General features: G+C 36.0%; 2 protein-coding genes across 3 annotated transcripts in view; one reads left to right on the top strand and one right to left on the bottom strand.

Moving 5' to 3' along the window:
- Positions 1–4,135, top strand: part of LOC139122560 (phosphoinositide 3-kinase adapter protein 1-like) — a 49,054-nt gene extending 44,919 nt beyond the window's left edge. For both annotated transcript variants that reach the window (XM_070688101.1, XM_070688102.1), the window contains one exon: positions 628–4,135. In XM_070688101.1, coding sequence (XP_070544202.1) covers positions 628–964 — 337 coding nt within the window. In that variant the 3' untranslated portion in view covers positions 965–4,135. The remainder of the gene's footprint in view (positions 1–627) is intronic.
- Positions 4,136–9,127: 4,992 nt separating this feature from the next.
- The window catches only part of LOC139122561 (rap guanine nucleotide exchange factor 6-like), a 130,083-nt gene continuing 122,146 nt past the window's right edge, over positions 9,128–17,064 (bottom strand). The window contains exons 28-33 of the mRNA XM_070688103.1: positions 15,121–15,417; positions 14,424–14,573; positions 13,174–13,356; positions 12,708–12,824; positions 11,189–11,233; positions 9,128–10,574 (exon numbers count right to left, since the gene is read on the bottom strand). Of these exons, the coding sequence (XP_070544204.1) occupies positions 10,507–10,574; positions 11,189–11,233; positions 12,708–12,824; positions 13,174–13,356; positions 14,424–14,573; positions 15,121–15,417 (860 nt within the window). The 3' untranslated portion in view covers positions 9,128–10,506. The remainder of the gene's footprint in view (positions 10,575–11,188; positions 11,234–12,707; positions 12,825–13,173; positions 13,357–14,423; positions 14,574–15,120; positions 15,418–17,064) is intronic.

Genomic DNA, 17,064 nt, shown 5'->3' on the forward strand with positions numbered 1-17,064 from the left:
GCCATTCCTATAATTATCAACTGTCTCATAGCTACTCTGAAGACCAGGGTCCGTATGCTCCTGGAAAGTCCTTGAATTTTATTGCCTGGAAAGTCCTGGAAAAGTCCTTGAAAATGAAATCAATTCCTTGAAAATGAAATCAATTCATTGAAAATGCTGGAAAATTGATAATCACCCACAATTTTCAAGAAAGACAAGATGATCAGTTGTGATATCGTAATGTATAAAACTGATTTCTTGTGAAAATGACATCTGGAAAATGGTTGTTTGGACCCTCAAAAATCGTTGAAAATTGCCGAAAAAGTCCTTAAAAGTCCTTGAATTTTTGATGACTTTGATGATGTGTGTATGGACCTTTGGAAGTCATCTGGATCAACTATCAATACTAAATTCTTACCTTTCATCCTATTACTACTATTTAGATGGGTGAATATTTTGTCTCTTTGAAGATCTGAAAGTAAACATGCCTCAGTATAGAAGCATTAATTGTCCCATCCATTTCTCATGACATATTGCCAACATGCGTAGCTGTCGCAGTACACATACATGAACATAGATATATTTAACCCTATATTGACATACAATTTAGCCATTAAAAGCATTTCATGGTTGTTTCTATTCCTACAGGCCACCTGGACCTCCAATGCTTGCGGTCAATCAAGAACTTGCTAATATGTTTAAAGGAAACAAACCTCCAATCAAGGAAGATAGCTCTCCGCAACTGGACACTGCATCACAACCTACATCAGTAGATCAGGGAGACGCAATGCAACCGTATCAAGATGTCGCATTTCCAACAATGACCAGTTCGTCCAGACCAGATCAGTTCCAACAAAGACCAGTTCGTCAAAAACCTGATGTGAAACCCCAACAACAACCAAAACCCCAACAACAATCGAAACCCCAACAACAACCAAAACCCCAACCAAGACCAAGGAGACCACCTCGACAGCCTCAATATTAAGAGTAACAAGAAACATGCATAGAAACTTTTGAGACTGGAAAACATTTTGTACTGTGAAAGTGACAGCATACATTACAGTATGAGCACAAGTTATGCTCTTTTTTGCAATATTTGTTGGGGTGATTACAGGTAACTTTACTGTGATAGGCCAAAACATAAGAGCTCACAAAAACCTAGTGTATAAAGGTAGTAATTGCTGAAATGCTAGCAACAAGGGTCCAGAATAAGCAGTGTAATCTTAACATAATAAATTATCTAATGTAAGAAATTGTTTACTCAATAATTGCTTTCAATTTTCCTGGAATGAGAATGGTTGCTTTTATCATTTTCAATCTCTAGGTTGGAGTCTGATACGGATTGTTACTCTTTCAGTGACTCAAGTAATCATGCCTTGCATAAATTTTGAATAGTAATGACATTGAGATATCACCTGACTGTTTTCAGCCAATCACTGATCGTCCTGTATAACCCGTTACCTGGTAGTGATGAATTTTAGGCAGTCAGTTTCCACTTTTATACCCCTGTTTCACAGATTCTAATATACTAAATTGTAACCTGTATGAAAGGAATTCTGCTGCAGACATGAAATATATCAGATTGTGCATCTAAATGTTATTCTTGTATCTCTGCAAAAATCAGACATTGTCATGTACAACAGTGGATCCAGTTAAATCAAGCAATTTTGTGATTCAAGTAAATTTAATAACCATTTTGGGAGATTATATATCCCAGATATGTAGTCCAGATGTTTTTTTTAGCATTGCATCTTTGTGGACTGGTCAAATCCTTGGTCCATGTACAGTCACATCAGTTCCTTTTCCTCTTGGAGGACAGTTCACTCATTTTTTAGCCTCACATTTAATTTATTCTGTTCACACGTATCTCTGTAAATCTATGAAAGATACATTAGATAGACCAAGATAGTGTGACTCTTCGGATGAAACTGTTTATAATGTTGTTCAATGTTAAGGTTTTTTATAATGAAGGGTTTCAATGAGTCTAATTCTTGCCAGGAAGAAATTTAATAATTTTACTCTTTTTTTAAAGATCAGAGTGTTGGTAAGTCAAAGTTTATTAATTTCTACAAGGGCAAAATGGAAGCCAATGTAATACATTAGAATCTAATGTCTGCATCGTCCTGAAACAACTTTTTGCCATGAATCAAAATAGATGGTGTGAAAAAGTTTCAAAATTCATTGATTTTTATTTAGACTGTTCGGAAAAATTTGTAAGCAAGCTAATTTACAACAATATTTAAGTAGACTGTTTTAACACTGGTTACGGATTAACATTTTTCCCCTTTCTTCATCTGTTTACCATTTGTTCAGCTTTTCTATTTTTAAACAAAAATGTTGGGTATAATCTAAGAATGGATCTTCAAACACTGGTCAGATCTGATATATAATCCACTGACAAGATAAACCGTTCTTTAAAAGTAGTTGTATAATCCAGTCTGTATTCAAATATGTCTTCAGATATCAGACAATCCTCATGTGCAAATGTACGCCGCCATTGACACCATATTAACCAATCAGAAATTGCAACTCTTGTCATGTGACATGAGGAGTCCAATCAAATTTAATTCTGGTAATGTGACCACAGGGAAATTCAACCAGTGGACCATGTAATAGGTACTTTGACTTGTTTTCCAATATGCAACTTGCAGATTAAAAGTTTTGAAAGCATTTACCAACCAAAAACCAGTTTTGGAAATATTTACTAACAAGTAAGCAGGATTATCTGATGATAAGTATGAGTTTTTACCCAAAAAAAAAGAGCAATTGAATCAGACTTATAATGGTAATGATCATCAAAACCAGGGAACAGTAGCATAATTTCTCAGTCTGATAATTCACTAACTATGTTACGTAGCATGCTAACCAAAAAAAACCTTGCACATTGTACAGGATTTGTATTTTTTTCACGCTGAAAAAGAATTATGCCTCTGGAAGTAACATTTCAGAAAATATACCCCTCCATACCGGTATTTGTTAAGAGCTCAATTCATGTACGTTTTAACCCTTTCATTGCCAGTTTCCCCCAAAACTATTGTTATCAATGATGATTGAGGACCTGTTTACCGGGACTTTGGGGTGAAAAGGTTAAGATCTTTGAAAGTACATGTTAGCTACAGTTAACTGTAGTTGGGCATAATAATTTACACATTTTGTGCTCTCCATTTTTTAGTAATGTTGCACACTTGTACCTGTACACACTTGTGGAATTCAGACTAGATGTCTAGCCATTCCAGGGCCTTTGCCAACCATTTACACAAATGTACAAAAAAGTCACTGGCAAAGTTGTCTAGTAGTGCCTTTTTAAGCGGTTGAGTGATTGTTAGTGAGTTACAAGAAATGAAAGTATTGAGGGAAATGAAAGAGAAAGAAAGTACACTGTATAATCTGCTACACCATGAGGGAGGCCGCCAAATGAGTTGTATAGGTAAACGTGTACCTTAAACTTGAGTTGGTTTAGACAGTTTAAAAAATAATAGAAAAGATTGCTCTGTATTTTTCCTAATTCCTAGAGGAATTAAAATTTTGTAAATAACAGTGCAGCTTTGTATGTAGTAAAACGAAACTGTATTGTTGTTACGAATGCAGGCCAGCAGTGGGAAGAAACTCAGAACAGACCCATTCCTTAATAATGTGTAGAAGGATAAATCTATCAAACTGTAGTTTTTAAAGTGATGTCATCAACCAATGATGTATGAGAATTATTTTACTTGAACTAGAGTACGATTGTCCCCATATTCGGGTTTTTAATGGCTTAGATATTTGAAGAAAGGCAAGGATTTCCATGTGATGTCTCGTGATTAATTTTGCACAACTCTTGCACGTGGCTGCATTGTCAAATTGACACGTCAAAAAACAAAGGCAGAGGTGCCTAATAGCTCTTTCCTCTAGAGGGCGCTCTACACTTAACATAGTCGTGGGGTGATTGCAGGAAATGTTAAGCCCTAAACCAGATTATGAGTTAAGTTTCGTATCCATTCCAAATATGTGATCAGTTTTGAGAAAATATGATCAAGAGATAGGGAGAACTTGAATTGTGAGTTGCTAAGAAGATACACATTGTGGTATCAGTATATTGCTATGATTTTTAAGGTACAATTTTGACATTGTATAAATTTTTCTCTTGTACCCAAGAATAAAATGATCAGAAATTCCAGGATGGCTGTCTGTGGTTTCATATCAGGACTATATACTCTTCTAGACATTAGCTGCATGTCTACTGTTAAGGAAGACCGTTGCTTAATTCTGTTGGTAGCTACACTACATATATAATAAGATGGTCTTTAGGCCAGGAAGAAAAAATAAATTGTTCATCGGAATCGCCGCTTCTACTTTGGCATATTTGGAATTTTTTTTTTTTGATCGCGGCAAATTCTTACTTCCGCATTACAAATATGTTTAGTACTGCCGCTGGTGGCGCCCTACACTTTGTCGGGTTTTCGCAGGCACGGGATTTTTAATGAGACTTCCTACGTGTTTGTACGGACTTAGTTGACCGCCAACACGTTGTTGTGACGTCTGAATTTGGCGAATCACGACGCAAAGTGGGTCGATTTGGTTAGGTTAGTACATGTCACATCATGAGTATTAATTTGATCGCCAACATTCGACGTGATGGCCAACAGTTAGTTCTAAAGATGCTATTCAGTGTTTGTCCTGATATTACGTTCGGCGATTTGTTCAACAAGATCGTGACAGCAGATGGACGGAGCATCCGATTGAATGAAGATTGCATCGAAAGTATAAAAAATTACGGCAATGACAAAACACATGGTTGCGTCGATGTTAAAGTACGATCTGAATGATGACTATATAACTTCACTCCGATCACAGTACAGTGTTGTTAGACCATTGTGTTAACTCTGTAGAGACAGTGCAGACTGTGGTAAAGAGGTCAAAACATGGGGCCAAATTAAAATGAAAAAACTCAGATGCTAGGTCCCACCAGGACAATATTAAAGGACAATACTGAATTGTTGGATTTCAGTGATTTGCTGTACATTTCAGTTTTATTCTGAGAGAATGTTGAAATATTCAGAATATGTTGTGCAAACACTAACTGTGAATGTAATGGCCTATGTTATTGTTGGGAAATATAGTCTTGAATTCAGTTACCAGTATCAGTGTTTCTTGTCTGAGATATTTCTGGTAAAAAGGGAAACAATTATCTTGCCTTTTCTTCATCTGTGCAAAAATGCCAGAGAACCGCGTTTACCTTAGGCCTAAAAAAAATAAAAAAAATTTTTTCGCTCGCCGCTCCTGGAACTTGGTCCAAAAAATCCGACAAACAAGATTTTTTTTTTCTCTGGCCTTAAGGTAGTATGCACTTTGAAAGTGAAAGACTGAAACTTTTGCTTAAACTTTCCTAAATGAATCTGTCAACCATTCTCAGGGGTCACCATGCAAAGTTTGGAACTAGCGAAACAAATTACTCAACATTTTGCGATATTTGAAATTCAAAATGGCCGCAATCCCTGTGTTTATCTATTCGGGAAAAATAAAATTTTTGATATTTGAAATACTGTGATGGTGAAAGTTTGTTTCTTCAACAGCTTTAAAATGAGCCCCAACAAGTGGTAGATTAGGAAAGAATTGTAGAAATTTCATACTCAGAATATTTGTCCCTGAGGTACGTTTCTACCTGACAGGAAAACGGTTGTTGGAACTGCACCTGTGCAAGTTTCTTGTTTACAAACAATGCATTTCATTATCATAGCTACAACATTTACATTATACGATGTAGATTATAACAGACATGTTTCAACTTTTATCAATCAACATAATACCATACTATATAGATACAGTGTTTACATTAGTTCTATTAGTCCCATACAACCTTTGAGTCAGTTCTGACGACTGTGTCCCTTTCAGGAAGGATGCAGTTTGGGCCTAAACATAGATATTTGCTTTCTCTCTCACAACACTTTGCTTGTCTGCTGCTTCCATGGACTTATTTTGCAGCAGTCAGTGTGAGTGAAATATTCACCATCTTGTTAATAAAGCTGGTTGGATTGTGGGCAAATAGAGAAGTTTTTAATGGATACAAAACTGAACATTTGAGAATTCAAGGATTTTTGTGAAGCCTCTGACATGTATATCCAGAACTGCTGATCACATTGGCCTGAAAGCAGACAAATGATACAGAAGAGTAATGGCTGCATGTGATTGGATGACATGATTTGCATAATCAATGATTATTTGCATATTGAATTATGTCATTCAATGATACAAAATGACTAAGAAATGAAACAATCAAATTTGAGGAAATTTTCACAAAAAGTCACATATTGTATCATGCTGTCAAAAGATAGCAGTTTCATTTTCATTATTTGGTCACTTTTTTGCAATTTGGTGAATATCAACTTTGTTCCTTCTCGTTTCATTCTATTTGTTGGACTATCATGCATACATGCATGCATGTGTCTTGTGTGTGGTAAAGGATTGGGTAACATGGAAGAGAAAAATTGAGTTGACACAAATACTATGTCACTTATAACCAGTAATAGTCCTAAAGAGGGAGGGATTGCTCAGCTTGAGGTCCCTCAAGAAAAACCCTTTCAACACCATTGTTTGATCCAATCCAACTATTATTCAATGCTAATTGGGACCCTGTCTACAGTGAATTGGGGTGAACAGGCTCATTTTTATCCGAAGAGTTTTTTTTAATTCCTAGAGGAATTAAGATTTTAATAATAATGCATCTTTGTATGTATTGAAATGAACTGTATTGTTGTTTTGATGGCATGCCAGCAGTGGGAAGAAACTCGGAACAGACCCATTCGTTAATAATGTCTAGAAGGATAAATTTATCAAACTAGTTTTTAAGTGATGTCATCAACCAATGATGTATGAGAATTATTTTACTTGACCTAAAGTACGATTGTCCGCATATTGGGGTTTTTAATTGCTTAGATATTTGAAGAAATGCAAGAATTTTATTTCCATGTGATGTCTCATGATTAATTTTGCACAACTCTTGTACATCCCTGCATTGTCAAATTGACAGTTGAAAAACAAAGGCAGAGGTGCCTAATAGCTCTTCCCTCTAGACGGCGCTCTACACTTCACATAGTCATGGGGCGATTGCAGGAAATTTTAAGCACTAAAACCAGATGAGTTAAGTTTTGTACCCATTCCGAATATGTGATCAGTTTTGAGAAAATATGATCAAGAGATAGGGAGAACTTGAATTGTGAGTTGCTAAGAAGATACACATTGTGGTATCATATGTTGCTATGATTTTTAAGGTACAATTTTGACATTGTATAAATTTTTCTCTCTTGTACCCAAGAATAAAATGATCAAAAATTCCAGGATGGCTGTCTGTGGTTTCATATTAGGACTATATTCTCTTCTAGATAGGGTGAGAGTCAATTCCAGATATGTCAGCTAATCTACTGTTACGGAGACCTTTGCTTAATTCTGTTTGTAGCTACACTACATATAATAATAAGATGGTCTTTAAGGCCTAAGGTACTATGCACTTTCAAGTGAAAGATTTAAATTTTTGCTAAAACATTTCTAAATGAAACTTTAAACCATTCTCAGGGGTCATCATGCAAGTTTGGAACTAGCAAAACAAATTACTCAACATTTTGCGATATTTGAAATTCAAAATGGCTGCAATCCCTGTGCTTATCTATGGGGTAAAAATAAAATTTTTGATATTCGAAAAACTTAGATGGTGAAAGTTTGTCTTTCTTCAGGAGCTTTAAAATGAGCCCCCACAAGTGGTAGATTAGAAAAGAATTGTAGAAATTTCAGAGTCAGAATATTTGTCCCTGAGGCATGTTGCTACCTGAAAGGGAACGGTTGTTTGAACTGCACCTGTGTGAGTTTCTTGTTTACAAACAGTGTATTTCATGCACATTATCTAGATGAACCTCATTATCGTAGCTGAAACATTAACATCATATGATGTAGATTATGACAGACATGTTTCAACTTTCATCAATCACCATGGTACCTTGGATACAGTGTTTACATTAGTCCTATGAGTCAAATAGGACCTTTGAGCGAGTTCCGATGAATAGCTTGGGGATAGATAGTTGCTCTCTGTAACAAGTCTTGTCTGCTGCTTGAATGGACTTATTTTGCAGCATGCAGTGTGAGTGAAATATTCACCATCTTGTTAATATAGATGGTTGTATTGTGGGCAAATAGAGAAGTTTTTAGTGGATACAAAACTGAACATTTGAGAATTCAATGATTTTTGTGAGGCCTCTGACATGTATACCCAGAACTGCTGATCAAATTGGTCTGAATGAAACAAATGAAACAGAAGAGTAACAGCTGCATGTGATTGGTTGATATGATTTGCATAATCAATGATTATTTGCATAATCAATTATGTCATTCAATGATACAAAGTGACAAAGAAGTGAAACAAATTTGAGGACATTTCACAAAAAGTTACATATTGTATCATGCTGTCAAAATATAGCAGTTTATTATTTGGTCACTTTTTTGCAATTTGGTAAAAATCAACTTTGTTTCTTCTCGTTTCATTCTATTTGCTGGACTATCAAGGCATACATGTATCTTGTGTGTGGTAAAGGGTTGGGTAAAATGGAAGAGAAAGATTGACAGTTGACTACGATAATACGTTGACACAAATACTATTTCACTTATAACTGGTAATAGTCCTATAGAGGGAGGGAGTGCTTAGCTTGAGGCCCCTCAAGGAAAACCCTTTCAACCCTTTTAACACCATGGTTTGGTCCAATCCTAATATTATCAGTGCTAAATGTGGCCTTGTTTACAGGGAATTGGGGGTAAACTGGTTCATTTTTATCCAAAGGGTTTGTGTCCACTTACTCGTCCCTCATCTAGTTAGCATTGTAACTATTGACAATTTTGTAGGCTTTTTCTGTGTAGCATATCAACACTTCCTAGTCTTACATCTTAAAGCTTGTTGAATAATCAGATTTTGGCTTGTAAATAAGACGAATTCATTTTAACCACTCAGGTATGTCTACAGTAAATGCATCAACAATGCTTTTATATCCCATGTGAACATGATATGTTTGGCAACAGATGATTAGGTATTTCAACATGCTTCAAGTTGATACACAGAACAAACACCAAACAACAGTATCAATAGTAAAAAAATCACCCAGTATTTCACAACATCAAACAATACAAATTTCATCGTGAAGAGACCTGTTGTTTTATTCATTATTTAACGAGCATGCAGACAACAGAATCTAGGAGTTATGTACATAAAAAGCAACACATGAATACACCTAGGATAAACACATCAATGGTCTGTCTCCACAATAATTACTAAAATATATAAATTACAATATTCCGTGAAAAAATACATCAGAATGATAAACTTATGTCAATTAAATATGCCCCATACTAAAAATGAAAAAAAAAAATTCAAATTTAGACCTCAGCTATTATCTCCTTCCAATGGGGAATCTACATCGGTCCATAATTACATTGATGAATAAATTTATGGAGACAGAAACGGAAAACACAAAATGAATATTTTTGAAAAAATATTGCTTTTGACGCTGAATATGGCAGTAACGTTGGTTTGAAAAAATAACTTACAAAATTTCAGTTGAAAAAAAAATTCTATTGACCTGGTTTTATACAGTTAAGTTCATTGACAGTGAATTTTAGGGTGATTAGGTTATCGCAAAAATTTTCCTTTAAAACTTTGAACATGATTCCAGTACATTACTTTACGGGAATTGTACAGTCACAAAATTTTTATTTACATTTATAATACAAGTCTTGATGACAAAGCCCCCTTTTTTAGTTTTCAAATTGTGGAGATTGGTACTTCGCAGGATTTAGAAGTGTAAAATCGAAGAGTCTGAAGTTGAGTCAGGCACCCCCTGATACAGTCAAGAGGTCATTCCGAGGGCATGTATATTGTATATCACATAAAGATATTGATTTACGAACCAGTTTTACAAACTGAAGAAAGTCTATACAAAGAAAGTCAAAGGAATACAAAGTTGTCTTGCTCCAAGACATGAAATACAACCTTTAAAAGACATTTTCTTGGTAGTTAAATACTGTACTCCACTCGTCTGTATAACATCTGAACACTCAAAACATCTCTTAGCACATAAATAACAAATTATCAGGAATAGCGTAGAAGGCCATTGTGAAGGAATTGTCCAATGACATTTTTGTTTGCATACGCAGAACAAAAGCACCCTATGTTGGTTTGACATTATGATAATTTATGAGTAACCAATCACAGTCCAGGATGTTGGTCATCTGACACATCAAAAAGGATCTGGGACAGCACAAATATCCAGAACCTTTCTGTTCAGCCAAAGGCAGAGCTCAGGAGTTCTCACACTGATCATGTGATGAAGACATCCAATCAATAAATACCAAATATGAGCTAAAAAGCGGGAACATATATGCCAGTTGATTTTCCCGCCAAAGTTGACTTTATACAGCTTTTCCAAATCTGAAGCAATCACAGAGGACCAATAACAAGGTTTCTTTCATCTTGTAGATGACATCAAAAGACCATTAGATATTCCAATGGATACATTATTTACAATTTTTACAAGTAAGTCCCACCGGATGCTGGCTGTTAACCACCGATACCTGTTCACCATCTGAAAAAGACAGGAAATACAACAAATATATGTGAATTTGTGTTCATCATTTCGACATCTCCTTCCAAATCATTTTGGAATATTTGTTCTGAAAATCAACTTTAGATTCTTGGCCTTCTTCTTTGTGAGTGTTGAAAATATAGCATGTGCATGGTAGTTTACATGGTGAACAATACTCAATGTGTTTGCCCTCAAACACCCTCCACTGAATGAATGTAAGGTTGTAAAACTTGACAAACTGCTTTAACACGTTGTTTGATGTTCAAGCTGTTGAAAAGTTTTTGGATAACACACATTTCTGAATGAAATGTAGAAAGTAATCAAGTAGCATTTATGTAAAAAGTTCTACAGAGTAACTTGGATGTCAAGCTGATGTAATCAGATAATATGTTGAACTCCATGAAATAAAACTAATTGACAAGGTCTAGGGTTGCCAATATTATGCCGTACTACACAAGTTGGTTTCCCGGGTCCCCTTTGGTTCAGATACAAGACAACTACTGTAAACTGAAATATCGTCTCTGTTTCATGAAAACAAATTCCTTGCCTGTTTGAAGGCCACAACATCGGTACTTGAAGCTTTGAATGCAGAAAAGTGAAGCGTTGAAGCTTACCTTCATCCAAGTAATCTTGAGGCTGATTATTATCATCTGTTGAACCTAAAGAGATCAAATAATAGCCTTAAGTGTCAGCACCTTTTCAGGAGAAGTAAACATTCATCTACAAAAAATGTTCCGCGACAAAATGAGTTGAAAAATGCTTGATATTATGATTTGCTGTATCAATTTAGTAATTTTGAATTGAGGTCTGTGTGTGATGATTTGAAGGAACAGTGGCACCATTAATAATGGAGATGTAATTATCAAGGGTGACTGGTAACTGGTCTGTTTCTGAAAGAATTGGTTGATCCGAACAAGGCAAACTTGATTTTCCTTTTTTCCCAGACATTGAACCACATACATGAAACAGTTTGAATGTGAAAACCCTTTGTCGATGACAAAATTTAATGCTACTTTTATATCTATCAGTACTGTGCTTCACACATTTTGTTCATATCTTGTGCAAGTCTGGCTACTGTTCATGAAAATTTCAAGGACATATTTTCTGTAAATTTTTATCAAGTGCTATCACCAATTGAATTCTATGTTCTGTACTCAGAACATAACTTTACACTTAAATGGCCATTTGAATGCTGTTTCCAAATAATTTTGCTTTTACATTATTTTTTCCTGTTTTTGAAAATATGATGATACAGTATAAGGCAAAAACATAGCTGAGCAGCTTTGATTTGATTTGTTTACAAAATATGATTTGTAAATTTTTGAGTAGGGACAACTTTTAAAATGATATAAAGTAAAAGTGACACGCCACTTTAACAGTTTGTTTGTTTTTATTTTCTTTTGCTGTTCATGTTCTGGATACAGTGATCGGTCATTGCGTACCTTGTTCATCAGTTCAACAAACACAGGTTCAAATACAGAAATGAAAAATACGATCACTTCAGCCAATAAAAGATGACGAAACAGGAAAAAGAAAACAAAAACAAACAAACACCAGTCACATGACAAACACATAGAGAGAATTTGATGGAGATGCCTCTATGGTTTTCAAGAACACAATTGATTCTACTACATGAGGTAATATAATTTTTTACGATTTGTGCAAAATAAAAATTTTACATGTTCGGGATATGGTTGGGGAAAGTAATCAGTGAGGTGGATAAATGAATTCATGCTTGATAAACAATAAAATAATAACAAGCAATGCAAAAACTGATTTCGTATATAATGTCATATCCAATTACGCTTAATATCCTAAATTGATTATTATATGGTTTTAGTAGTTCATCCACAGCCATAATATATTTACCATCGTTGTTAGATCTTTATTTGATTCCACTTTTGTCAAATTTCCAAAATTTATGAATTTCCATTCAGTTTGACCTCAAAACTGTTCTCAGTGAATACTTAATGTTGTTGAGTACAACTGTCAGACGCTAATGTTGCTATTTTGTGAAGATTTGTTGGGGTTGGAGAAGATGGTAGGTGGTCAAGGAAACCTGGGGCGCCCTCTAGTGTTGATAAAAAGTAGAATAAGACAAGTGGGTTAGTGAACCTGATAACCCTGACGCACCTCCTACATAATGCATGATATTCTTACGTGATCGGGCTGCAGTGGCCACGTGGTAGTCAGGCGGCTTTGGAGGCCGTCTATCTTGAACTGATTGTTGTGATTTGTATGGACTGTTGGCTGTAATTGGGAGAAACGGATTACAAGTTTGTGAGTGACCAAGACTGGACGTTGCTGTATCACAAAGGATGACATGCCTGCCGATGTGAGTGGATTAGTGACTGACCATTTAACCTTACAAGTGATGACCTATGAACTTTGACCTTGACCCTTCACCCTAACCAAAGTGTGCTGTTTTTTTTTCTCAAACTGAAAAGTGAGGCATCATGCATAGCAAAATAATTGAACATTCACATACTCTACGAGCAAAACGTAAAAACAAAACAAACCAAGAGAAAAGTGAGAAAGCAAGCTGATGACAAACGACATGCAATGGCGCAACAGAACGACACAAATGAAGCCCACCTACCTAGGCTGGCAGTAGCGGTATTGTAATCTGGGGGAGTCTGAGGATTCCCGGCAGGAGGTGTCGGAGGGGTTATCTTGTTACTTTGGTGGTGTTGCTGGTGGTAGTGAGGAAGGGGCCTTGGCGGAAGATTGGCCACCACTGGTTTGTTGTGATTAAAAGCTGGCGGGGGTGACAAATGGCGAGCTGTGGAGGAAAAATATGACAAGCGCCCTCTATACAATTGCCACAAATGACACAAAAAGCGAAAGCTCTATTGACTACGAAAGCATTTCTATTTGGCGAATGAGTCTTTTTTATGAAAATGATAGTAACGCTGGATGTACAATGCTTCAATGAGATGATTTCCAAAATATTCAACAAGTTTCCTGGCTTTGTTTAATGATGATGCAATGATTAATACACATTTTTGCCAAGTATTCACCAGGAAAGTAGGATAAGCTTGAATGAGCCACCAAACCCAAATACTAACTTTAAGAGCTATTGACTGGACAATATCATATTTTTTTTATGTAACTCGTTTCACAGTACTGAAACAAATAACTGACAACATAAACCTTTTCACTGCTGAAATTTGATATGGCCCCATTGTCTTATGTGACAAATGTGGGTCTCCACATTAATGAAAGGGGTGAAAGGATGAAATTCTGTCACCTGTTGATCTATTGTCAGTCAAATGGTCAGTATCGGTTGGCAATCATCCATAATTCAGTGTCTGATACACACACATGACAGTTACTTTCACATATAGACACCAAAGTGTTATTTATAACTGACCTTTGCAATTTAAAAATTTAGAAGTTTTCAATGGTAGCAATTTAAATTTTGGAAATTTTCAGTTGTGTACACAGTAAATTTTTTTTTTCAGTAACAAAAACATGCAAAAACAAACACATTTCATGGAAATTCTATTGTGGTTTCCTTGTTTCTTTGCATACAACTTTCAGCAAATGTGAGCCACAAACGTGCCAGGTTCAGTTTGGATTTAACAATAACAAAATCAGTCAGTATAAGATCAGCACAAAATCTGCTCGTTGGGTGTCGCTTTTTCAGGAATTGTAGACTTTCAGTTTTTGAAAACAAATAACTGGAAAATGGTGAAAGAACACAGGCATACACTATATGACAAAACATAGTAAAGGTCACAGCTGAGTCACTATTTTCATCAGCATTCAAAACAAAATACCAATCTACTGGGACTACACCAAACTTACAGTAGGCGGAGTTTTGGGGGTTGAGATTGTCGCCCTTACCTCGTAGGAGATGATGTCTACTTTCTCTGATTGGAGGAGACGCTGATCCAACCGATGAAATACTTTTGCTGTCATAGCTTGACGCTGCACTGTGTGCCGAGTCCAGACTTGTCGTGTCATATGAACTTGTGTATGACGACCTGGCTGAGCCTGTAAAACAAGAAAATTCATCATTGTATCACCTATATGACCATGAGAAATATCAGGACATTTTCTCTGGAAGTAGGTTTTACAAGCTACAAGTGACCTTGCGAAACATTCTTCAAATCTGATTTCACAACTGTTTAGTTTCATTTCACATCTTCAAATACAACAAATTTGACAAAAAAATATGTGAAGTGTGGTTATTGGTCACTGGAAGATCACATGACTGACTGTTTGATTAATTTGATTTTCTTGATGATCAGTGAAATTAACTAGGTGGTTTTTGTATATTAATCAATCCATTGTGATTTCATGCAAACATTAGATTTGTGATGGAAAGAGGTAATTTAAATGGACGCCGTGTTAAATCCGATGTAATGTTGGAGTGGATAGTGCCCGCATTTTCTGCACAGATACAAAATAGATAGGCTCGTCTGGTAATATTAAAATGTACATGAACTTGGGCATTTGTCAAAATATAATATGAGTCATCTGTAGATGAAATAGTTCAAACAAGTTGGGTTGGGTGCTTTTAGTCTGAAGGTCTACCAACCTCCTGGAATGTGTGCTTTGATGCGGTCTGCTGAGTGTGTATCTGAACTTCCAATACTACTACCAGCACTGCCCACTCCACTTTCGCTGGTATCCGTGTGCGACCGTTGTAAGCTGGGTGGCCTGCGTAGGTGATGTCGCCTGACCTCGGGTGGGGAGTTGGTTGGTGATGAGGAGGGCGAAGTGTTGGCACTTTTGGAGGGTCGGAAGATGTTCAGGCTTCCCTTGCTTTTCATCCGCTTTTGTCCTTCCTCGGAGAGGGCGAGCAGTTTCCTGAGATGTTTGGGTGAGGTGGCGCCTATGGAGTGGAAATCATAGCATGTCACTTGATGACACTACCAGTACAACCATTTGCATCCAAACAGTGACAAAGGACTGATTTGAAAAGCAATGAAATCAATGTTTCATGTTGGTTTTACTCTCTTACACTTTGTCATGAGAGTCTGTATGGTTACACTCATAATGATCGACATGGTGAGAGAGATACACTGTATCTTGTAACTGTATACAATGTACGGTGACAGAGAAACATTGTATCCAGTAACAGTATACACTGTATGGTGATGGTGATACATTGTATCTAGAAACAGCATGCAATATACTTGTGATGGAGTGTATCTGGTAACAGTATACAATGTATGGTGATGGAGATACACTGTATCTAGTAACAGTATACATTTATAGTGATGGTGACACATTGTAACTAAAAACATCATACAATATATAGTGATGGAGATACTCTGTATTTGGTAGCAGTTTACAATAGGGTACACTGTATAAGTAACAGTTAACAATGTGTACTTGACCCTGGCATCACTCAAAGTGTAACAACTTGCAGATTTTTATGACACACTGATCAGTACTTTTTGCATTGTTTGGGTAAACATGGTTACAGAAACATTAGAAATGAGGAAATTTCTGGTATACATTATCAACCCTATGAACCCTGACCCACTGGTGATCTAAGATATAAATGGGGGATTTATATCCAATGAGTAGTCAAAGAGTAAATCCAGAGTGATACAGATTCACCAGTCTCTCTTTTTCACATTGTACTAGCTAGAATTGCTGCAGGTGCATTGTTACGTTTGAGTGGACCGAGTACAAACATGCATTGTAGTTATTATGGTATACAAACATGCATTGTGGGTACTTCTACCTGTGTATTTAAGGAAGAATGCGCCTCCTATAGATACTATAGAAAGATATTCGGACTATCAATTTTATACAGTAGTTTTCTGGTCTACCACTTGCTGTGGGCTCATTTTGAAGCTACTAGAGTAAATGATTTTCTCTTTTCATATTTTTGTGAAAATCAAAAAGTATATTTTTGCCGCATAGAGTTATCACAGGAATTGTGGCCATTTTGAATTTCAACTGTCAGTAAATTTTCGGTAGTTCGTTTCCTTGGTATAAAATTTGTATGTTGACCCAGAATTTTTACTCTCAACTTTGAAAGATGGATGGTTTACAGAATCCTTCAAGAATGTTTGAGGTAAATGTAGAAATCTTTCAATTTCAAGGGGCATACTACCTTAAATCCCATCTGTTACGGGAATTATGTTATGGAAGGTGCTCTTTGTGGAAAATCATGCATGGGATGTAACAATAATACTACATTTGGCATATCCCAGGAATTATTATACTGGTTTGGCAAAAGTCAGTAACCATTTACTTGTATTATATATCACAAAATCTATTTTGACAAGCATTCTAAAGATATATTGTATAAGATATAGGAGAGATTTTAAGTTTTTCTCCCTAGATCAGATTTTAATCATTATAGTTAGGTATTGCTGTGAACAAGGCATTAATTGCTGCTTTGATAACACACAGGTAATGCTGTACATGGATGAAGCACAAATACATGGGGTAATACGTTCAATGGCAAACATAAGCACTGCTATGAAGACACTGGAACATTTGTCATTTATGTTATTGTGTG

This window comes from Ptychodera flava, chromosome 22 (genome assembly GCF_041260155.1).
Source record: "Ptychodera flava strain L36383 chromosome 22, AS_Pfla_20210202, whole genome shotgun sequence".
Classification (NCBI taxonomy): domain Eukaryota; kingdom Metazoa; phylum Hemichordata; class Enteropneusta; family Ptychoderidae; genus Ptychodera; species Ptychodera flava.